At 36.0% G+C, this 24705-nt stretch overlaps 1 protein-coding gene across 1 annotated transcript in view; it reads left to right on the top strand.

The window, feature by feature from the left end:
* Positions 1-24705, top strand: part of ZNF804A (zinc finger protein 804A) — a 295932-nt gene that overhangs the window by 223797 nt on the left and 47430 nt on the right. Inside the window, exon 2 of the mRNA XM_058711967.1 lies at positions 1176-1319. Within this exon, the coding sequence (XP_058567950.1) occupies positions 1176-1319 (144 nt within the window). The remainder of the gene's footprint in view (positions 1-1175; positions 1320-24705) is intronic.

The raw sequence follows: 24705 nt of genomic DNA, 5'->3' as shown, positions 1-24705 counted from the left end.
TAAATTACAATTAGTAAACCACTTTTGTATTTTATAGAAGCAATTTAAACATTCAAACTGTGAGTCCTTTTTAGCTTGTGTATTTAGAGAGAGGACAATGGCCATTGATATAGAGAGGACTATGTCATTTCATCTCCATATCCCACTGGCTGAGACAGTTAGTTTCTTATACCAGCACATAAAAGGCCTGAATATGTCCTTAATTTGAATTGTAAAGGAGTTGAGTATGAGAGAGTCATTAAGTTAGAAACATAATATATTCTCTGGCAAGAACTGAAGTTTAGATCTTCATATCAGCACTTCAGCAAAAGACTTGAACAATGTTTCAACATGTAAAATTTATTTATGTCTAACAACATTGACATTTAAGGTTCAGTGAAACAGCAAGTAAATTTAGAGTTGAGAAAACCTAAAAACCACAAACATTTTGCTATTTTATGCTTCATAAATGAAAGCTAATAACTGACTACATTTTTCATTTTTTCAGTGGTTTGATTATATAACCATCTTTATTTACTGTGAGCATGATGAAAGCAATCTGCTTATACAGTTTAATCCTTTTCAGTTTAGGCAAATAACTTGCAGAAAAGAATCCTATTTTCTAAAGACTAGAGAATTTTTTAAAGTTCGACTTAAAATGATATGGGTCAAGATGAAAACATTAGTCAAATGAAATCTACTTGGGATGAGTATGTTACTATTTCGATATTTAAAGAAACAAGCAAACAAAAATACCAAACTTGAATATTTGTGCACCAATATGGACTTCTTCATGCAGGACACATTTTAGATGTTGTTTAGAATTTACAAGTTTTATATTAACTAAGCCATTGCCAGAAGTCAGCGGTTGAATCAACATAACTATATGATTTTTAGTTTCTTCTTTGCCAACACAGCACAGGAAATTGCTCAAACAAGGGGCTTCTATTTCTCCGTCTAATTTGCTTCTGCACATTTTTGCTACTCTTCCCACCATTTATCTTGGCTTCTTGTGTTAATCTTTTATGCTCTTCAGCTCATAATTTCTTCTGACTTAGTCTGCTGGCATTTGCTTTATTTTTCTTTGTTATATTCTGTTTCTAACTCTAATTATTATGCTAAAGTTGACAACTGTCAGAACAAAGTCAATTTAGGGAAGAACTAATTGCTGCCTTCCTTGCAATTTTAATTTTTAGGATTATGCTGAGAAGGAGAACACCATAGCAAAAGCTCTGGAAGATCTGAAGGCCAACTTTTACTGTGAACTCTGTGACAAGCAGTACTATAAGCATCAAGAGTTTGACAATCACATTAATTCCTATGACCATGCTCACAAGCAGGTAAGAAAGAAGTGTCCAAAAAAATCTGATATTTCTGTACTTTTATAATAATTTAAATGGTATAAACTATTTAAATATGATACTTTTATTATTTTTTGTTATATAATTTTTATAGATGTCATTCTGGAATGATAATTTGATGACTTAAGACAGTTAAAAACAAAAAACAAGCACCACAGGTAAAGTCTGAAATAAATAACCAGCACGAAAAAATACCAGTGAGTTGCCTTTTAATAATTGATAGTAATTTTAAAATTATATTCTACAGGTGGTGATCCTCTAAATGTCTTCACATTTATTAATTTTTAAGTGTTTTAAACAACTAATGATATTTATTAAATGTAAGTAAATTTATTCATTATTCTCTAGAGAAACCATTTCCCATTTGAACTACCATTACAATATGAAAAACAGCTAATTTAACATGGTAAAAATAATCCATGCTTACTGGTGAAACAAGTACTTAATATGTGTATAATATAGTTCATTTTAATATTATTTTCATTTCCCTATCATTTGTAAATCCAAGATTGATTTTTTCAACACTCTATATAAAGATGTGTTTAAAATGGTGATGTCTGAAGTGAATAGTACAGATTCAATTTTCTCATATGTTTTACATTTATCAGTGCAACTTCATATATTTAGGTAACTTGATATGATATAGCAGTTTTACTTATCACTAATTTATAAATATTTTCCTTTTTGACTCATCACTCAGAAATGTCATCTACATATCATTTGGGTATTAATAAAAGGTACATTTTTTTAACTTTTTTAATGTTTATTTATTTTTGAGAGAGAGAGAGAGACAGTGTGAGTGGGGAAGGAGCAAATAGAGAGAGGGAGACACAGAATCCAAGTAGGCTCCAGGCTCTGAGCTATCAGCACAGAGCCCAATGTGGGGCTTGAACTCACCAACCACGAGATCATGACCTGAGCTGGTCGGATGCTTAACCGACTGAGCCACCCAGGCACCCCATAAAAGGTACATTTTTAACCCATGAATTTGCACTAACTTTCCATTAACATTAGAGTTACTTAGCATAAGAAAGAAAAGGGAGAAGTGATCATGTTGAGGGCTTATTAATGGTAGATGTGTTTTCTTTTGCTGTTTCTTTTGTTTCTTTTTTGTTTTTATTCCTTCTGTTCTTTCATGCCAACAAAACTATGCTTGAAAAGGCTGTTGTATGGAGTATATTAGCCTTCATTTACATGTTATCACTAACTAATGCATACTAAACTCAATGACCTGCCCTTGCCTTTTTTTTTTTCCAGGTCCACTTGCACACTAGTTAAGGGAAAGTTTTTGATGGAAATATCATTCTTTTTCTTACATAATAATGCATAATATATATGTATGTATGCATAATATATCAATATTCACATATTGATACTTGATTTGAACATTAAAATCCATCAGGAAATAGTATTGACTTAATTTTACAGTTAGTGGCATATATTTTATAAAAAGATTCTGGAATGCCTGTCTGCATGTAACTCTGAGGTAAATCTGAGAAAGTTGTTCTTCTGATTTTTCCTAAGTATCTAAAAGCACAAGACATATTATTACATATATGTTTCGTTGTGTATTGGGAAATATGTGTGTATATATTTTAAGAATATCTTACCAGTTATTAATATCCTTTGCCAAAGAATGTTTTATTTGATCATAGATTTCCTGGAAGATCAAACTCACAAAAATTATCATGAAGACCTTTCTAGTTCCAAATTCTTAGTGTAGTTAGGATACTATATACTGTACACAGATAAGCTAAGGAAATTCAGGCTGGGTCTGCACTGTTATTTTGGAAGTCCAAAGAGTCACTTTTGATAATGTGCAGAGGGATCAGGGCCTAGAGACAGGGTATCTATCTGAATGGCCATGAACTCTGATAGACCGTTTTAGTTGATTAATTTAGCATGAATCAATGTTGTAGTAGCTGAAAATATTTAAAATCTATATGATCATCATAACCCCTCTCTGTAGGATAGTGACAAATCTTCTGGCATGTCTTCCAAAAATATATTCTTCCTTTTCTGAGCAACAGCCTCACCCTCATGACTGCTACCAGTGGTGCTACCACATGATTCCACACCTTGGCTACTTTGAATGAAGTAGGAGAAATGAAATTTGTAGGTAAATAATTCAGATCTTTTTCTTGAGAACTTAAGGTTGAGATACAAAAAAAAAAATCTGTCTACTGTCTGACAATGGTTAGATCTAACACTTGAAAATATAATGGAGTTGTGGCTAAGTACGTTGAAAAGCTGAGAAAGCTGGTTTGCAAAAAGAACAAAAACAATACACAAAGAATGAGATGTAAGTGGCCATGTGACAAGTGAAAGAGCGTATGGAAATGGCAATACTGATTTTGAGTAGCTTTCAGATAAAAGTAATCCTTCCAACAACTTATGTATAGACCCTTTCCTGGGATTCTGAGAGATATTTCACCTTGCTGCATATAAATGAATTTAAAGGAAAAACATAACAAACCCTGGATTAATACTTATTACTTGCAACCAAACCAAACCAAACCAAAACAAAACAAAAACACATTAACCTATCTGAGGAAAAAAGCAATCACTTTGGTTTCCAACAGAAAAAAACCCTCCACAAGAAACAAAGTCCATATTACCAGCACTTAACTTTCAGGTAGGAAAACCTACATGTGATTTGGATACTTCCTGAATGGAATTAAAAAAGACAAAGAGACCACAATCGATGCATTGCTATACAGATGTGATTCCAAGGGCCACCACATTCAGGGAAAAATGGAGGAGTTATTGGTGGAATGAGTCCTAGCCCTACCATTACCAGCCTTGGGTAAAATATGCGAAGGCTTGATTAACTCAAATATTCATTGTTAGGCACAATAAATGAGAGAATGACCATGACCACACTTTGCAGAGTACTTGGAAAATAGTAAAAGCTTAGGATTTAACTAGTTTCATTATTACTACTTACTAAAATTTCTTTTCTCCTAGAATGTTTGGGACACTAACACTTTGCCTTTGAGACTGCCTTTATTTAGGCTTCCCAATAAGGATCTATTTTTGCTTCAAAAAGGCTAATAAAGTCTAAAACATATCCAGGTAATCTTGACCTAAGAGCAGTGTGCCTGCCTCATGTAGCTTTGCAAATCTGTGTTATGACAGACTATGTGTTGCATTTGAACTCTACGCTTCAAAGGAAAATCTGTTTCTCTCATCCCCATGCTCTTTGGATAACTTCAAACTCTCTCTCAAGCTCTCATCGCTAAGACTTGCTAACAGAGAATTAAAAAAGAGGAAGAGGCACAGGTGTACAGAGGTGATCACCATAGTTCACAATTCAGGGTTCATTTTTAGAATATTTTCTTTTTAACTTTGAAACTTGAAAGCCATTGGATCATAACCCTTTAATGGCAAGGATTATTTCTTTATGTCTTCATTCCTCACAGCATCTAGTGCAACATCTTGCACAGTTTAGACACCTAATTAGTGCTTCCCATATGAATATAAAAGGGCTACAGTCAGAATCGCATTGAAGATTTTGTAATAAGCCACAGTTTCGAGATAGAGAAGCACTGAGTAGTACATAGCATTGTTGAATCTTTATTCTGCACACTGGAAACAAATATAACAGTATGTTAATCATACTGTTAAAAATAATGATTAGAATAGTTGCCAGTGAAGTTATGTCATTCTGAATTCTAGTCAGTGAGATTAAAATAAAAATTTTTTTTTAAGTGGGAAATTCAGCATCTGGTAAAAAGAAAAAGTTTTCCTCTAAACCCTTGACCTATTCATCTGCCTTTAAACTAAAGCCACACTGTGTCTGTCTTCTCACCTCGCAGCCTATGGGCAATTCAGAGTTATTTTCACTGTAAGAGATTTGTCACACTGATGCCATGAAGAGATAGGACAGGGAATGATTGCCTTATTGCTGCTGCCCCACAAACATTTTGATTTTTGCTTTAGCGGCTTCAGTATGGCTAAAGTATCTCCCAAAAGGCACTGAAGTGACCTTCCCCAGCAAGTCAAGATTCGGTGCTTTACAGCATGCTGTTTTGTTCTCTGCTCCAGAGGAAGTCACGGTCAGGCCAGGATGTTGGAATTTGCTGGTCCTGCAGGGACTTGTATTGCTATAAAAATGGAGCAGACTTATTCTCAAATGTGAACATTCCTAGTAATTTAAACTTCTGTTCACTAATCTGATACTTGAGAAAAGAATCACTTCTTGATATTTGGGTCCAAGTTTTCACCTGCAAAATAATATTTAAAAGTTAATAAGAAAATATGAGGTATGCGTAAAGCAATGCATGATTCAATTCATTTCAAACACCTTCCCTGGGATTTTTCTTGTGGTGTGTGCTTCAGTCTAATTGTACCATTATTATTTTGTTTAATCATTTTGAGGTTAAGAACAACAAAAGGACATAGAATTTCCTCCTGCAGAGCCTGCCCACTGTCAAAAAGTGCCTGCCCCAACAGAAGTACACGTATGTGTCTAGCTAATCATGGAACTGTATTGCTTTGACATTTCCTATTCAAGGACACGATTTGAATAGAATTAAACTGGAAATCTTGTCCATTATTGAGTTTGAGGCATACTCTGGATAAAATAATCATTTCCAGTATCTGATCTGAAGCCATTTTCATAAACCTTTCCCAGCGAAGTTCAAGTCTTTCCTTTCCAGCTTCCACCATCTATTAGGCTGATGGTGGCTGTCTGTTGAGTAGTCATTGTTGAGGGTGTGAAAATACTAAATGTTTCTGCTCTATGTTATCTAAATATAATTATGAGAAAAAGCGTTAAAGAACTAGACTACAGTAGAAAAATACAACTAGTATTAGAGATTTCATTTTATAATTGTCAGTTATGAATTGTAAACCACAAAAAGAATGTCCCTCCACCCCTTTGTGTTTGTTACCAGTAAAAATTTTATTTTGTAAAACAACAAAAATCATTTTAAGCCAAAGTGGTATATCTTTATTTGTTTGTTTTATTTTTAATTGAAGTATAGTTGACATACCATAGTATATTAGCTTCATGTATTAAAGATGTGTGTTAATGTGCATGTGTATTTGTACATTGAAATATAGACATAAATAATATGTCAATATATACGTAAGGTGCACACACAAATACATATGTCTGTGTCTATGTTTTTGTTTTTTGGGGAAACCATTGTCACTGTTATTTAATGTTACTTCTTATCAATTACTTGCTTACCTAAATATCTTGGATCCAATAGGCACTATAATACATACAAAACACATTCAATTAAAAAATCTGTCTAAATAAATATATCAACTCCCAAATTATTGTCTTCATACAGATTTTGCTCTTTAGGAAATTCTGATATGATATGGTGCAATACTCCCTCATCCTGCTCAAATTTTATCTCAGTTTATTTGTATCAATTTGGAAAATGCTGCCTGTGACTCAGTTGGGGACAACTATTTTTATTATTTGTAGGATATTAATAGGGAAACAGTTGACACCTCTTTTTTGACACTCCCCAATGCATCAAAAGTAAAGTTCAAATCATCAGCATGATGTTTCCAACTAAGGAAGCATGATTCATGTCACAAAATCTGACAAAAATTCTCTCCACAATACTAAAAACTGCTTTTGTTAGCAGATCAGTGAAATTTAAAAAGGTTTTTTTTACTGTTTATTTATTTTTGGGAGAAAAATAGGTGGAGCACAAGCAGGGGAGGGGCAGAGAGAGGGAGACACAGAATCTGAAGCAGGCACCAGGCTCTGAGCTGTTAGCCCAGAGCCCAAAGTGGGGCCCAAACCCACTGTGAGATCTGACCTGAGCCAAAGTTGGATGCTTAACCCATTGAGCCACCCAGGCGCCCCAGTGAAATTTTTAATTTACAAAATATGTCATTTTGTATCAACAAAGATGTGTGCTAAAAGCTTAAGTGACATATTTGATAAAAAGAAAATGTGCTAGATGTTAACCCCAACTCTATTTTCACCCCAAATATTACTATGGGCTACCAGCTTTTTTGCCCTTGAGTGCATAAGAAATGTTATTATCAATGGTGTAATCCAACTGTGGTTGAAATAAGGGGGAAAATAATAATAATAATAAATATATATATATATGGCATTGTTTTAAAAAGTGTCAAGACAAAATGTTTCAAAGAATATACCACACAGTGTTTATTTAGCTTATCTCTGGCCACAATGTTTTTATACAGTAAAACAAAGAAATATAGCAAATGAAATGATGAAAGTTTTATTTTGGAAGTGTCACACACATAAATTAACACATGCACATATATGTATACATATGCATGGTTTATATTTCTTACCTCTTTTCCCTCCAAAGGTAAAATCATGACCTTCATAAAATGTAAAATAACATGTTCAAACATTTTATTCAGCTCTTTAATTAGGAAAGCAATAAGACACTAAGCTTATTCAAAGGATCATTTAAAGAACCAACTATATAGTTTCATAATACATATGCTATAGCATATATATGCTATATAGTCAGTAAGGAATGCTGGTATTAATATTTTAATGCATAAAAGCTGGTTGATACCATATAGGACAATAAAATGTAATATTTCGGGTCATCTTTTGTAAAGCGCAAAATCAATTGTATCTCTATTGGGCAAAGTATATTTGTATTGCAATAGTCAATAATCATATGCATTACTCTCCACTTTCTACAACTTAACTTACTAAATTCTAAAATTGCCTAGTCAATGGAAACACAAAGATGACCATCCTTGTAGTTTCAGATTATCCTTGGAGGGTTCTGTATACAAAGACCACCACTTCACTGAAAATACACTTTTTTGACTATTTCCAAGCCCTAGAAATCCCTTATTATAATTTTGAGTGCAAGAGTGACTGACATTAACATCCACATTGTGGGCTTTTCAAGCACCTGAAGAAAAAATTCACTGTGAGTTCAAGCAACGTTCCTCCCTCATGGTATGTCCAATATCTGTCAGATCAGTATCATATTAAATCACAAGGCACCAGTGTAGTGAAAATTGTGCTATGTAACTCAAGGAACTTCATCTTGAAGCTGAGCTTTTGTAATTTTATACTGTGAAAAACCTTCAGGAAATTGTCTCTTTCTTTCATGGAAGAATAATAATATTAAGACCGTCATTGGTGGCTGAGAGAGGAAAAGATACTTTATATCTTTACGAAAGATGTTATTTTATGGTAAATACAATGCATGTTTCTAATACATTTATTGTAATTATATGCATTTCCTGAAATCATAAAGAGAACTGGCAGGACAAAAGGGAACTATGCAATGACTTCATCAGAAATTTTCAGATTATGAATGTATTCAAGAAAGATGGACATGGATGTATTTAATATTTTCTTTCTTTTTTTAAAGTGTACAACATAATTATTTATTGTATGTGTATATTGTGAAATGATTACCACAATAAGTTTAGTTAATATCCATCACCTCATATAGTTACCATGAGAAAAAGCTTTCTGATGAAAACTTTTAAGATCTACTCTTTTAACAACTTTCAAATATAAAATACAGTATTTTTAATAATAGCTGCCATGCTGCACATTACCCAGAACGTATTTATCTTATAACTGGAAATCTGTACCTTTTCACCACTTTCACCCATGTTCCCCACCCCACCCCCTGCTTATAGCAACCACCAATGTGTTCTCTGCTTCAGAGTTCATTTATTTAAGACCCTATAAGTCAGAGCATAACAGTATTTCTTTCTCTGTCTGACTTAATCCACTTAGCATAATTCCCTGAAGTTCTGTGTTGTTGCAAATGGCAGAATTTCTTTCATTTCTATGCCCAAATAATTTTTCAATATACATATATACATATATATGTATATATGTATATATATCACATTTTCTTTATCCGTTCATCTGTCAATAGACATGTAGGTTGTTTCCATGTCTTGGCTATTGTAAATAGTATATACTTTCTAATACATAGTTTTAACACAAGGAATATATTTACTGAGATGATTAAATTTTGTTACAATGAAGGAAATAGGAAATATAAACTTTCCAACTAACTATTGTCATCTTTGACTCATTTCATCTTTCCAAAGCTCATTGAGCAAACTAGAAAAGAAAGAAACCAAAACCACAAAACAAAACAAAATGAAACAAAAAAAGAAGAAGGAAGAGGAAGAGGAGGAGGAGGACGGGGAAGAAAGGAGAAAGAAACCAGGCAGAATTCTCTCTTTATATATGTGTGTGTGTGTATGTGTGTACTTGTGCACACACATATATAGGCACACATACACAGATGCATACTATACACACATTTAGTCAGCAAATGTGTATATTTACAAATATACAAATGAAGAACTAATCTAGCTGAGTAATGGTGAAAAAAACAAAATTTTATTTTCACAGAATTTAATTTTGGTAAGTCAAGAAGCAAACTAACAACTCAATTTTTAGATCTAGATATTTACAACTTTGAGGAAAAATAAAAAGAGAGTTGCTAAATGGTAGATAGCTGTCATTTTACATAAGGAGAGAAGTGAAAACCTCTCTGATGAGGTGGCAGTTAAGCAAAACTTTAAACTGAGCCAACAAGTGCTAAAGGAATACTTTAGGAGGAATACTTCCTAAAATACGCAGGGACAAGATTGTAATTAGATTCTTTAAAGAACAAAGGAAAGCCAATGAGACTACCAGAAAGCATAGGCTAGGGAAATCGATAGGAGATAAATTCGGAAAAGAAATTTGGGGCCAGATTAGGTAGATTTTTGTAGGCCATGATAAAGATTATAGGATTTATTCTAAATGCTGTGGGATGATTAAAAGATTTCCATCTGGAAAGTAAGATCATGTGACTTGCTGTTTTGAAAAGATCACTCTAGTTGTTATGAAGAGAGTGAATTGGAAGGAAGGAAGTAATAATGGCAAAAAGAAGACAGTGGGAGATTAATGCTACATTCATGACAGTTGCTTGAGTTAAAGAATAATTGTACCCACTGTGAAAATTGGTGAGAATCTGATGTTTGAACGGCATGGAAATGCCAACAGGTACGTAGATAAATCAGATATTGTGTGCTGAAGAAAACTAACAAAAATAAATGTTTGTGGGGCAAGAGTGAGGCATTTGTGGCCATGTCAGATTTGAGGTGCCTACTAAGCATCTAAATGGAGATGGTAATTATGCAGTTAAATATAGTGTAACCACGGAGTTAACCATGAAGCTGATAGTCATCTAGGGAGTAAGGAGAGATAGAGAAGAGGTATGAGAAAAGGAATAAACCCTTAGCATACAACTAGAAGTTGGGAAAATGTAAAGGACCTAACTATGGGGCTTGAACAAGCGTGGCCATGAGGATAGAGACAAACAAGATAGTCAAGGAGTAGTAGTGAACAACTGAGTCACAAAGAGAGGATTACCTGATTTTGGATTTGGAAATGTGGACAACTTGACATGAGAGGTTTTTCGGAATGGTTGGAGACCAATGCCTGACAATAATAGGTTTAAGTAGGAATGTAAAAAGAGAAGTGAGTTCAATCTCTGCTACTTAGAAACAAATGCTTCTTAAAACTTAATGGCGCTGGAGAATACATTAACAGTAGAGAGAGTGAATAAAAGCATAAATATTTTAAAAGTTTTAGTGTGGTTTTAGATTTTTTTGTAAACTAGCCTTGGTTAGAGTGCAAGAAGCCATTTTTGTTCAATTATAAATCTTCAAAATATTTATTTTTAAGCTTATATTTTCAGTTATAGCTATCAAAGATACTTCATTATGGCTTAGTTAAAGCCCAATTTAAATATCTCCACCTTTTTCTTATGAGGTTCAAGGAAAATCTATTCTAAAACCATGTCAGTTTAGTTCATAAACTGAAACAAAAATTAATTTAAGATATCCAGCAAATTGAGTGAGTTCTCTTATGTCTATTTAACATATTATTTCTGATGTCTCTAAGTCATTGTCCTCTGTAGGGAAACTCCAATTGTTATTCTTTTTTTCTTGGGTTTATTTTACTTTCAGGAAAAGGGTCCACTTGTTTCTCTAATTTCAAAGGCATTTTCCTATGTTTTTTTAACCAAAATCTAGGGTATTGAAATTAAATGGATGGGAAAATTTGTTCCTATTTATTAGTTCTGTCTAGATTGTACATATGCCTAATAGTCTGCAAAATGTAACTTTACCCAGGATTAACAATACATATTGAAGGGGTGCCTAGGTGGCTCAGTCAGTTAAGCATCCAACTTCACCTCAGGTCATGATCTCATGGTTCATGGGTTTGAGCCCTGCATCAGACTCTGTGCTGACAGCTCAGAGTCTGGAGCCTGCTTCAGATTCTATGCCTCCCTCTGTTTCTGTCCCTCCCCCTCTCACACTCTCTCTGTCATTCAAAAATAAATAAACATTGAAAAAAATTTTTTAAAAATTGTTATGTAGAATAGTGAGTGTCCTTTTGGTTTTCAGCTCACTAATTCAAAATTGTAAGTTGGTATGACCTTGACAAAATCTTAGTCACATTGCAGTGTTTTTTTCTAAAACAAAAAATGACTTGAAGTCAATACTTCTAGGAAAACCCAAACTGCTAACAGTTGAAAATTTTGCTCATTGTGTGTGGAAATAACAGAAAGAAATTACAATGAGGAATAAAAACTATTTGACAGGTTATGATTGAACTTTCTGAAGGTCAGCCTCTGCAGGAATTTCTTGCTTCTATTCATCAAAATTTATTTCATAACTATTATTTCTGGAAATCAAAGCAACATTTCCACATAAATTTGTTATTTTTTTAAATAAGATTCTACTGCAAAGAAAAATTGATGTTTGACACGTAAGGGCATTTTCTCTCAACTTTCTATCACATTCTAATTGTTTAGTGGGAAAGGTGTTCCTAAAGTGCAAATCTTTGTACTTTTAGTAATTTTAGTGAATCCAGGCCACATGTTGTGCCAATAGTAAAAGAGTCTGAGAAAGACAGGTTAATATACAGCTCTTTGTTGATGAAAAGGCTGTGTGGATTGAATGAGAGAGGATGAGAAATGATGGAAGAGCAAAGATGTCCTGACTTCTTTTTCTCCACCTTCTGTTCCTTGTATTGTCTTTCTCTGAATACAAACAGATATGCAAACCTGAAATTCTATTCTCATATATCTGCCTACAAAAGGGCACTTTAATTCTATCTAGTTATATTTCTGATTAGATTTTTGTTCACTATTACCTGTCATAATTAATATTGGTGGTTTCATTGTTTATTTGTAAAGTAAAAATATTTAGCAGGAAAGATAGAAACAAACTTATTGAACATAGTTTTATTTTTTCCTTTTCCCTGAATATACTTTTTAAAATATTATTTTTTAATGTTTATTTTATTTTTGTAAGAGAGAGACAGAGAGACAGAGCATGAGCAAGAGAGGGGCAGAGAGACAGGGAGACACAGAATCTGTAGCAGGCTCCAGGCTCTGAGCTGTCAGCACAGAGCCTGACTGGGGCTCAAACTCACCAACTGTGAGATCATGACCTGAGCTGAAGTCAGATGCTTAATTGACTTAGCCACCCAGGCGCCCCCTGAATAAATATAATTTTTAAGACTTTATTTGTAGAGAAGTTTTAGGTTTACAACAAAATTTAGAGAAAGGAAGAGTTTTCCCATATACTCTGCCCCCTTCCATGCATAGCTTTACCTGTTGTCAATATCACTCATCAGAATGGTATGTGTGTGTATGTATAAAGTTTATTTATTTTGAGAGAGAGAGAGAGCACGTGTGTGAGCGGGGGAAGGGCAGAGAGAGAGGGAGAGAGAGAGAATCCCAAGCAGCCTCTATTCTGCCAGTGCACAGACTAACACAGGATTCTATCCCATGAACCATGAGATCGTGACCTGAGCCAAAATCAAGAGTCATGTGCTCAACCAACTGAGCAACCCAGGCACCCCAGAACGGTACATTTTTTACCAGCAATGAACCTACATGGATACATTATCATCGCCTAAGTCCATAATATATTTTAGGGTTTACTCTTGGTGTTATATATGCCATGGGTTTGGGAAAAAAAGTATAATGGCATATCCGTGATTACAATATCATATAGAGTATGTCCACTGTCCTAAAAATCCTGTGCCCTGCCTGTTCATCTCTCCCAACTTCATTTTTAGAAACCACTGATCTTTTTACTGTCTCCATGTCTCCATTTTGTCTTTTCGTGTAGTTGTAATCATACATTATGTAGACTTTTTAGATTGACTTCTACTTAGTAATATGCACTAAAGTTTCCTTCATGTCTTTTCATGGCTTGATAGCTAATTTCTTTCTTGGTTACTTTCAAATGTTTACAATTGTGGTAAAGTGGCTATAAATATCTGTATGCAGTTTTGATGAAGATGTTTTCAACTCCTTTGAGTAAATACCAAAGAGTGTGATTGCTGGATTATATGTAAGATTTAAGTTTTGTAAGAAAGCACCAAATTTTTTTCCAGAGTGGCCATTCCATTTTGCATTCTCACCAGCAATGTGTGAGAGTTTCTGTTGCTCACCAGCATTTGGTGTTGTCAGTACTCTGGCTCTTGGACATTCTAACAGATATGAGTGCTACCTCATTGTTGTTTTAATTCACATTTCCCTGATAACATATAATATGAAGTATCCTTTCATATGTTCATTTATCACTGCATATCTTCTTTGTCGAGTTGTCTGTTAAAGTCTTTGGCCCATTTTTTTAATTGGGATGTTTATTTTCTTATTGTTAAGTTTTACGAATATTTTGTATATTTGGAAAACAATCCTTTATCAGATGTCTTGTTTGTGAATATTTTTTCCCAATCTTTGGCTTGTTTCCTAATTCTCTTACCATTGTCTTTTGCAGAGCAGAGGTATTTTAATTTTAATAAAACCCAGCTTGTCATTTATTTCTTTCATGGATCATGTCTTTGGTGTTGTATCTAGAAAGGTATCACCATACCCAATGTCACCTAGGCTTTCTGTGTTGCCTTCTAGGAGTTTTATATTTAGATCTATCATCCATTTTGAGTTAATTTTTGTGAAAGTGTAAGGTCTGTGCCTAGATTCATTATTTTGCATGTGTATGTTCAGGTATTCCAACAACATTTGTTGAAGAGACTGTCTTTCTCCATTGTGTTGCCTTTGCTCCTTTGTCAAAGATCATTTGTCTATGTTTATGGAGGTCTATTTCTAGGTTCTCTCTTATGTTCCGTTCATCTATGTGTTTATTCTTTCATCAATACCATCCTGTTTTATTACCATAGCCAAATAAAAAATAATTTTTCATACCTATTTGAAAGTTCAGAAATATTCTTTAAAAATGCTTCAATAGTCAGTTGAAGATAAATTTCATTATTTATTTATTTATTTATTTTCAATTTAATATGTAAGGGATATTATCCATGATTATATCTTAAAAGTATCCACTGTAATACTATACATTCTAAAGACTTAAGAACATAACATTAAGCAGAAAATAAACTGATATATATGTCTGATGATAATGAGTGTTTGTTCCAGAATATATAAAAAATTTGACAAAGAGTAACAAGGTTTAACATTGGAAATAAGGTACTCAGTTACTTGGTACTTGTGTACATACTCAGTTGTTATGGTTTGAATGTTTAGATCATTTGAAAGCATTTCTTAATTCATATCCTAAATTTTCAAACACTGACTTTATGTGCTTATAAGATTCATTTCTTTTGGTATAGAAGTATATCATAGAGGGGTGCCTAGGTGGCTAAGTCAGTTAAGCATCTGACTTTGGCTCAGGTCATGATTTCACAGCTCGTGGGTTCGAGCCCTGCGTCGGGCTCTGTGCTGACAGCTCAGAGCCTGGAGCCTGCTTTGGATTCTGTGTCTTTTTTTCTCTCTGCCCATCCCCCACTCATGCTCTGTCACTCTATCAAAAATAAACATCTAACAAAAATTTTTTAATAAAAGGAGTTATTAATTTCTTTCAGAAAAAAATTAGTTCAAAATATTTTAGAATCTAGATTCATTATTTTATTCATTTAGAGAGAAAAAGATTTAGTATCTACAATGCATACCATAAAAGGTGCTTTAGAGAAGACAAATAAATGAAATACAGATTTAGAGTAGATATTTGCAAAGCCTTTCATTGTATTATGGGTTAGTTACCTAATTTTAGAGTTTGCTTTATAAAGCTAATTTATAAAAGATGATATTTGTCATTTTATTTTATTTTATTTTATTATTTTTTTTTATTTATTTTTTAATATATGAAATTTACTGTCAAATTGGTTTCCATACAACACCCAGTGCTCATCCCAAAAGGTGCCCTCCTCAATACCCATCACCCACCCTGCCCTCCCTCCCACCCCCCATCAACCCTCAGTTTGTTCTCAGTTTTTAACAGTCTCTTATGCTTTGGCTCTCTCCCACTCTAACCTCTTTTTTTTTTTTTTTTCCCTTCCCCTCCCCCATGGGTTTCTGTTACGTTTCTCAGGATCCACATAAGAGTGAAACCATATGGTATCTGTCTTTCTCTGTATGGCTTATTTCACTTAGCATCACACTCTCCAATTCCATCCACGTTGCTACAAAAGGCCATATTTCATTTTTTCTCATTGCCACGTAGTATTCCATTGTGTATATAAACCACAATTTCTTTATCCATTCATCAGTTGATGGACATTTAGGCTCTTTCCATAATTTGGCTATTGTAGAGAGTGCTGCTATAAACATTGGGGTACAAGTGCCCCTATGCATCAGTACTCCTGTATCCCTTGGATAAATTCCTAGCAGTGCTATTGCTGGGTCATAGGGTAGGTCTATTTTTAATTTTCTGAGGAACCTCCACACTGCTTTCCAGAGCGGCTGCACCAATTTGCATTCCCACCAACAGTGCAAGAGGGTTCCCATTTCTCCACATCCTCTCCAGCATCTATAGTCTCCTGATTTGTTCATTTTGGCCACTCTGACTGGCGTGAGGTGATATCTGAGTGTGGTTTTGATTTGTATTTCCCTGATGAGGAGCGACGTTGAACATCTTTTCATGTGCCTGTTGGCCATCCGGATGTCTTCTTTAGAGAAGTGTCTATTCATGTTTTCTGCCCATTTCTTCACTGGGTTATTTGTTTTTCGGGTGTGGAGTTTGATGAGCTCTTTATAGATTTTGGATACTAGCCCTTTGTCCGATGTGTCATTTGCAAATATCTTTTCCCATTCCGTTGGTTGCCTTTTAGTTTTGTTGGTTGTTTCCTTTGCTGTGCAGAAGCTTTTTATCTTCATAAGGTCCCAGTAATTCACTTTTGCTTTTAATTCCCTTGCCTTTGGGGATGTGCCGAGTAAGAGATTGCTACGGCTGAGGTCAGAGAGGTCTTTTCCTGCTTTCTCCTCTAAGGTTTTGATGGTTTCCTGTCTCACATTCAGGTCCTTTATCCATTTTGAGTTTATTTTTGTGAATGGTGTGAGAAAGTGGTCTAGTTTCAACCTTCTGCATGTTGCTGTCCAGTTCTCCCAGCACCATTTGTTAAAGAGACTGTCTTTTTTCCATTGGATGTTCTTTCCTGCTTTGTCAAAAATGAGTTGGCCATACGTTTGTGGGTCTAGTTCTGGGGTTTCTATTCGATTCCATTGGTCTATGTGTCTGTTTTTATGCCAATACCATGCTGTCTTGATGATGACAGCTTTGTAGTAGAGGCTAAAGTCTGGGATTGTGATGCCTCCTGCTTTGGTCTTCTTCTTCAAAATTACTTTGGCTATTCGGGGCCTTTTGTGGTTCCATATGAATTTTAGGATTGCTTGTTCTAGTTTCGAGAAGAATGCTGGTGCAATTTTGATTGGGATTGCATTGAATGTGTAGATAGCTTTGGGTAGTATTGACATTTTGACAATATTTATTCTTCCAATCCATGAGCAGGGAATGTCTTTCCATTTCTTTATATCTTCTTCAATTACCTGCATAAGCTTTCTATAGTTTTCAGCATACAGATCTTTTACATCTTTGGTTAGATTTATTCCTAGGTATTTTATGCTTCTTGGTGCAATTGTGAATGGGATCAGTTTCTTTATTTGTCTTTCTGTTGCTTCATTGTTAGTGTATAAGAATGCAACTGATTTCTGTACATTGATTTTGTATCCTGCAACTTTGCTGAATTCATGTATCAGTTCTAGCAGACTTTTGGTGGAGTCTATCGGATTTTCCATGTATAATATCATGTCATCTGCAAAAAGCGAAAGCTTGACTTCATCTTTGCCAATTTGGATGCCTTTGATTTCCTTTTGTTGTCTGATTGCTGATGCTAGAACTTCCAGCACTATATTAAACAACAGCGGTGAGAGTGGGCATCCCTGTCGTGTTCCTGATCTCAGGGAAAAAGCTCTCAGTTTTTCCCCATTGAGGATGATGTTAGCTGTGGGCTTTTCATAAATGGCTTTTATGATCTTTAAGTATGTTCCTTCTATCCCGACTTTCTCAAGGGTTTTTATTAAGAAAGGGTGCTGGATTTTGTCAAAGGCCTTTTCTGCATCTATTGACAGGATCATATGGTTCTTGTCTTTTTTTTTGTTAATGTGATGTATCACGTTGATCGATTTGCGAATGTTGAACCAGCCCTGCATCCCAGGAATGAATCCCACTTGATCATGGTGAATAATTCTTTTTATATGCTGTTGAATTCGATTTGCTAGTATCTTATTGAGAATTTTTGCATCCATATTCATCAGGGATATTGGCCTGTAGTTCTCTTTTTTTACTGGGTCTCTGTCTGGTTTAGGAATCAAAGTAATACTGGCTTCATAGAATGAGTCTGGAAGTTTTCCTTCCCTTTCTATTTCTTGGAATAGCTTGAGAAGGATAGGTATTATCTCTGCTTTAAACGTCTGGTAGAACTCCCCTGGGAAGCCATCTGGTCCTGGACTCTTATTTGTTGGGAGATTTTTGATAACCGATTCAATTTCTTCACTGGTTATGGGTCTGTTCAAGCTTTCTATTTCCTCCTGATTGAGTTTTGGAAGAGTGTGGGTGTTTAGGAATTTGTCCATTTCTTCAAGGTTGTCCAATTTGTTGGCATATAATTTTTCATAGTATTCCCTGATAATTGTTTGTATCTCTGAGGGATTGGTTGTAATAATTCCATTTTCATTCATGATTTTATCTATTTGGGTCATCTCCCTTTTCTTTTTGAGAAGCCTGGCTAGAGGTTTGTCAATTTTGTTTATTTTTTCAAAAAACCAACTCTTGGTTTCGTTGATCTGCTCTACAGTTTTTTTAGATTCTATATTGTTTATTTCTGCTCTGATCTTTATGATTTCTCTTCTTCTGCTGGGTTTAGGCTGCCTTTGCTGTTCTGCTTCTATTTCCTTTAGGTGTGCTGTTAGATTTTGTATTTGGGATTTTTCTTGTTTCTTGAGATAGGCCTGGATTGCAATGTATTTTCCTCTCAGGACTGCCTTCGCTGCGTCCCAAAGAGTTTGGATTGTTGTATTTTCGTTTTCGTTTGTTTCCATATATTTTTTAATTTCTTCTCTAATTGCCTGGTTGACCCACTCATTCGTTAGTAGGGTGTTCTTTAACCTCCATGCTTTTGGAGGTTTTCCAGACTTTTTCCTGTGGTTGATTTCAAGCTTCATAGCATTGTGGTCTGAAAGTATGCATGGTATAATTTCAATTCTTGTAAACTTATGAAGGGCTGTTTTGTGACCCAGTATATGATCTATCTTGGAGAATGTTCCATGTGCACTCGAGAAGAAAGTATATTCTGTTGCTTTGGGATGCAGAGTTCTAAATATATCTGTCAAGTCCATCTGATCCAATGTATCATTCAGGGCCCTTGTTTCTTTATTGACTGTGTGTCTAGATGATCTATCCATTTCTGTAAGTGGGGTGTTAAAGTCCCCTGCAATGACCACATTCTTATCAATAAGGTTGCTTATGTTTATGAGTAACTGTTTTATATATCTGGGGGCTCCGGTATTTGGCGCATAGACATTTATAATTGTTAGCTCTTCCTGATGGATAGACCCTGTAATTATTATATAATGCCCTTCTTCATCTCTTGTTACAGCCTTTAATTGAAAGTCTAGTTTGTCTGATATAAGTATGGCTACTCCAGCTTTCTTTTGGCTTCCAGTAGCATGATAAATAGTTCTCCATCCCCTCACTCTCAATCTAAAGGTGTCCTCAGATCTCAAATGAGTCTCTTGTAGACAGCAAATAGATGGGTCTTGTTTTTTTATCCATTCTGATACCCTATGTCTTTTGGTTGGCGCATTTAATCCATTTACATTCAGTGTTATTATAGAAAGATACGGGTTTAGAGTCATTGTGATGTCTGTATGTTTTATGCTTGTAGTGATGTCTCTGGTACTTTGTTTCACAGGATCCCCCTTAGGATCTCTTGTAGGGCTGGTTTCGTGGTGACAAATTCCTTCAGTTTTTGTTTGTTTGGGAAGACCTTTATCTCTCCTTCTATTCTAAATGACAGACTTGCTGGATAAAGGATTCTCGGCTGCATATTTTTTCTGTTTAGCACACTGAAGATATCGTGCCAAGCCTTTCTGTCCTGCCAAGTTTCAAAGGAGAGATCAGTCACGAGTCTTATAGGTCTCCCTTTATATGTGAGGGCACGTTTATCCCTTGCTGCTTTCAGAATTTTCTCTTTATCCTTGTATTTTGCCAGTTTCACTATGATATGTCGTGCAGAAGATCGATTCAAGTTACGTCTGAAGGGAGTTCTCTGTGCCTCTTGGATTTCAATGCCTTTTTCCTTCCCCAGTTCAGGGAAGTTCTCAGCTATAATTTCTTCAAGTACCCCTTCAGCACCTTTCCCTCTCTCTTCCTCCTCTGGGATACCAATTATGCGTATATTATTTCTTTTTAGTGTATCACTTAGTTCTCTAATTTTCCCCTCATACTCCTGGATTTTTTTATCTCTCTTTCTTTCAGCTTCCTCTTTCTCCATAACTTTATCTTCTAGTTCACCTATTCTCTCCTCTGCCTCTTCAATCCGAGCCGTGGTGGTTTCCATTTTGTTTTGCATTTCGTTTAAAGCGTTTTTCAGCTCCTCGTGACTGTTCCTTAGTCCCTTGATCTCTGTAGCAAGAGATTCTCTGCTGTCCTGTATACTGTTTTCAAGCCCAGCGATTAATTTTATGACTATTATTCTAAATTCACTTTCTGTTATATTATTTAAATCCTTTTTGATCAGTTCATTAGCTGTTGTTATTTCCTGGAGATTCTTCTGAGGGGAATTCTTCCGTTTGGTCATTTTGGATAGTCCCTGGAGCGGTGAGGACCTGCAGGGCACTTCCCCCGAGCTGTGGTGTATAACTGGAGTTGGTGGGTGGGGCCGCAGTCAGACCTGATGTCTGCCCCCAGCCCACCGCTGGGGCCACAGTCAGACTGGTGAGTGCCTTCTCTTCCCCTCTCCTAGGGGCAGGATTCACTGTGGGGTGGCGTGGCCCGTCTGGGCTACTTGCACACTGCCAGGCTTGTGGTGCTGGGGATCTGGCGTATTAGCTGGGGTGGGTAGGCAAGGTGCACGGGGGCGGGAGGGGCAGGCTTAGCTCGCTTCTCCTTAGGTGATCCACTTCAGGAGGGGCCCTGTGGCAGCGGGAGGGAGTCAGATCCACTGCCGGAGGTTTGGCTCCGCAGAAGCACAGAGTTGGGTGTTTGCGTGGAGGGAGCAAGTTCCCTGGCAGGAACTGGTTCTCTTTGGGATTTTGGCTGGGGGATGGGCGGGGGAGATGGCGCTGGCGAGCGCCTTTGTTTCCCACCAAGCCGAGCTCTGCCGTCCGGGGGCTCAGCAGCTCTCCCTCCCTTTGTCCTCCAGCCTTCCCGCTTTCTGAGCAGAGCTGTTAACTTATGACCTCCCAGACGCTAAGTCGCGCTTGCTGTTGGAACACAGTCTGTCCGGCCCCTCTGCTTTTGCCAGCCAGACTCGGGGGCTCCGCTTGGCCGGCGAGCCGCCCCTCCGCCCCGGCTCCCTCCCGCCAGTCCGTGGAGCGCGCACCGCCTCGCCGCCCTTCCTACCCTCTTCCGTGGGCCTCTCGTCTGCGCTTGGCTCCGGAGACTCCGTTCTGCTAATCCTCTGGCGGTTTTCTGGGTTCTTTAGGCAGGTGTAGGTGGAATCTAAGTGATTAGCAGGACGCGCGGTGAGCCCAGCGTCCTCCTACGCCGCCATCTTCCGGAACTCCCCGATATTTGTCATTTTAAAGTCTTAAAACTGGAGTGCCTCGGTGGCTCTGTTGAGCATCCAACTCAATTTTGGCTCAGGTCATGATCTTAGAGTAGTAGGATAGAGGCCCCATGTCAGGTTCTGCACTAAACACGGAGCCTGCTTAAGATTCTCTTTCTCTCTCACTTTGCCTCTATCCCATGCTCACACACTCTCTCTCTCTTTAAAAAACAAAAAATGTAATAATAAACTAAAATCTAATATCATTGGATGGTTTCATTCAGTTTGAACAATTAGCTAAAAAATAGAATAAGGAGTAAAGATTGAAGAGAATTTCTTTTAATCAAAATTTTAGAGAGAATATCTTAAATATATTTCAAATATACAAATTTACTTATACAAATAAAACCATCATCTAAGATTTATCATTTCCAGTCACTTATTAGACAAAACTATTTCATTCTTTACTTAAGTGAGAATAATATATTAAGCTACTCATTATCTTTGTATTTGTCTATTTAGTAGAAATGTTAATGTTCAAAAACTACCCTGTATAGAATTTTGCTGAAGCTAATATAAATATTCCAAAGCTTGAAGTTTGGACAGATTGTTTTTATACACATCAATTCATAGTTGAGATCACAGCAAAACCTCTGATTATAGGACTTAGTTATACCCTCCCTCATTAAAATGAGGCCATTTTATCAAATGATAATGTGAGTAGCAAAAAAATGTTTTTAATTATGCATCATTTGCTGTAAACACTATCACCTGGTATGTAATTTTTCTTTCATTTTATCCATCACTTTATGTATGAATAAATGGGATGAAGGCTTTACATTAACAAGATCCCCATTATTTACAATGTACTTCAAGAAAATTATGAAATGTATACATGTGAATAAAAATATACAGGGGCGCCTGGGTGGCGCAGTCGGTTAAGCGTCCGACTTCAGCCAGGTCACGATCTCGCGGTCCGTGAGTTCGAGCCCCGCGTCAGGCTCTGGGCTGATGGCTCGGAGCCTGGAGCCTGTTTCCGATTCTGTGTCTCCCTCTCTCTCTGCCCCTCCCCCGTTCATGCTCTGTCTCTCTCTGTCCCAAAAATAAATAAAAAACGTTGAAAAAAAATATACATAAAATTAGAATAATAATATCAGAATTCATATCTCCTAGTGTATTTGCTTTAACTACATAATCATTAGTCTTTGAGCAGGAATTCTAGAGATCATATAAAAGATACCATTCATTCTCTTACTTTCATGACTTGCATAATAAGATGAACTCTAAACTATATTAAAGGCTGAAAAAAATTTTATTTGCTCCATCTGCACGTTACTTATTATGATTATTAATCCTGTTAAGAACACTTATTCTAAAAGAAATCATCTTTTCTAAAGATACTAAAAACATTTGGAATTTTTAAAGTAGTAACTCAAATATGTTCAAATGTTTATCATAGAAGTAATTAACTTTGGGGCTTTTTGTTTGTTTCATTCATGTAGTCATTCGTTTATTCGAGCACTTTTAATTGACTATGAAGGAACTAGTAAAGACTTATGTCCTCCAGTTTTAAGATTTGATTGGAAATAATTATAAAAATGAAAAATTACATTCTAAGGCTTATAAGGACAGGTTTTAATCTGAGCAATCTATCATGAGCCTTAGAAGTTGAAAAGCATACAAATTACTAAGACTTACATTAAAGAAGTTCTCATTGAAATGGTATCACATGGCCTGGACTCAGAATTTTGGATAAGATTAACTGTTTATCTTTCTCTGACCTATTAATTAGTCAAAATATGTCTGCAAACCTTTGAAATCAACTCTTTCATTTTTTTAAATGTATTACTTTTTTAATATAATTTATTGTCAAAATGGCAAACATTTAGTGTGCAATGTGTGCTCTTGGTTTTGGGGGTAGATTCCCGTGGTTCATCGCTTACATACAACACCCAGTGTTCATCCCAACAAGTGCCCTCCTCAATGCCCATCACCCATTTTCCCCTCTCCCCCACCCCCCATCCCCCGCCAAACCTCAGTTTGTTCTCTGTATTTAAAGGCTCTTATGGTTTGCCTCCCTCCCTCTCTGTTTGTAACTATTTTTTCCCCTTCCCTCATCCCATGGTCTCCTGTTAAGTTTCTCAAGATCCACATATGAGTGAAAACATTATTTTTGCAATTTTTAAATGTAGTTTTTAATTAGTTCTTATTCTTCATTAATTTATGTGAGCATAAATATCTCAAAAGTTTCTTCCAGTTGTAAGGTAAATAAGTCCTGGGGATATAATGTCCAGCATGGTGACTATTAAAAAACAAAACAAACAAACAAACAAAAACACACCAGTTTCTTCCAATCTTAATAATATGGCATTCTGAATTCAGATAATTATTTGTTCTTCTCTGCCTTATCAGAGCACTTCTGACCTTTTAAAATAAAAGGATGCCATGTAAATATATTTTAGATTTAGCTAATATCCTATTCATACAGAGTCTCTTCCACCCTGATTCCCCCCTTTCCTTTTGTAGCTTCTTTTTTTTTTTTTTTTTTTTAAGGTATTTCTTAATTTTTATTTTTATTTTTTTTTATTTTTTAATATATGAAATTTACTGTCAAATTGGTTTCCATACAACACCCAGTGCTCATCCCAAAAGGTGCCCTCCTCAATACCCATCACCCACCCTGCCCTCCCTCCCACCCCCCAACAACCCTCAGTTTGTTCTCAGTTTTTAACAGTCTCTTATGCTTTGGCTCTCTCCCACTCTAACCTCTTTTTTTTTTTTTTCCCTTCCCCTCCCCCATGGGTTTCTGTTACGTTTCTCAGGATCCACATAAGAGTGAAACCATATGGTATCTGTCTTTCTCTGTATGGCTTATTTCACTTAGCATCACACTCTCCAGTTCCATCCACGTTGCTACAAAAGGCCATATTTCATTCTTTCTCATTGCCACGTAGTATTCCATTGTGTATATAAACCACAATTTCTTTATCCATTCATCAGTTGATGGACATTTAGGCTCTTTCCATAATTTGGCGATTGTTGAGAGTGCTGCTATAAACATTGGGGTACAAGTGCCCCTATGCATCAGTACTCCTGTATCCCTTGGATAAATTCCTAGCAGTGCTATTGCTGGGTCATAGGGTAGGTCTATTTTTAATTTTTTGAGGAACCTCCACACTGCTTTCCAGAGCGGCTGCACCAATTTGCATTCCCACCAACAGTGCAAGAGGGTTCCCGTCTCTCCACATCCTCTCCAGCATCTATAGTCTCCTGATTTCTTCATTTTGG

This window comes from Neofelis nebulosa, chromosome 2 (genome assembly GCF_028018385.1).
Source record: "Neofelis nebulosa isolate mNeoNeb1 chromosome 2, mNeoNeb1.pri, whole genome shotgun sequence".
In the NCBI taxonomy this organism is placed as follows: domain Eukaryota; kingdom Metazoa; phylum Chordata; class Mammalia; order Carnivora; family Felidae; genus Neofelis; species Neofelis nebulosa.
Note: the sequence above shows the minus strand (reverse complement) of the source record. Positions and strands in the feature narration are given on the sequence as shown.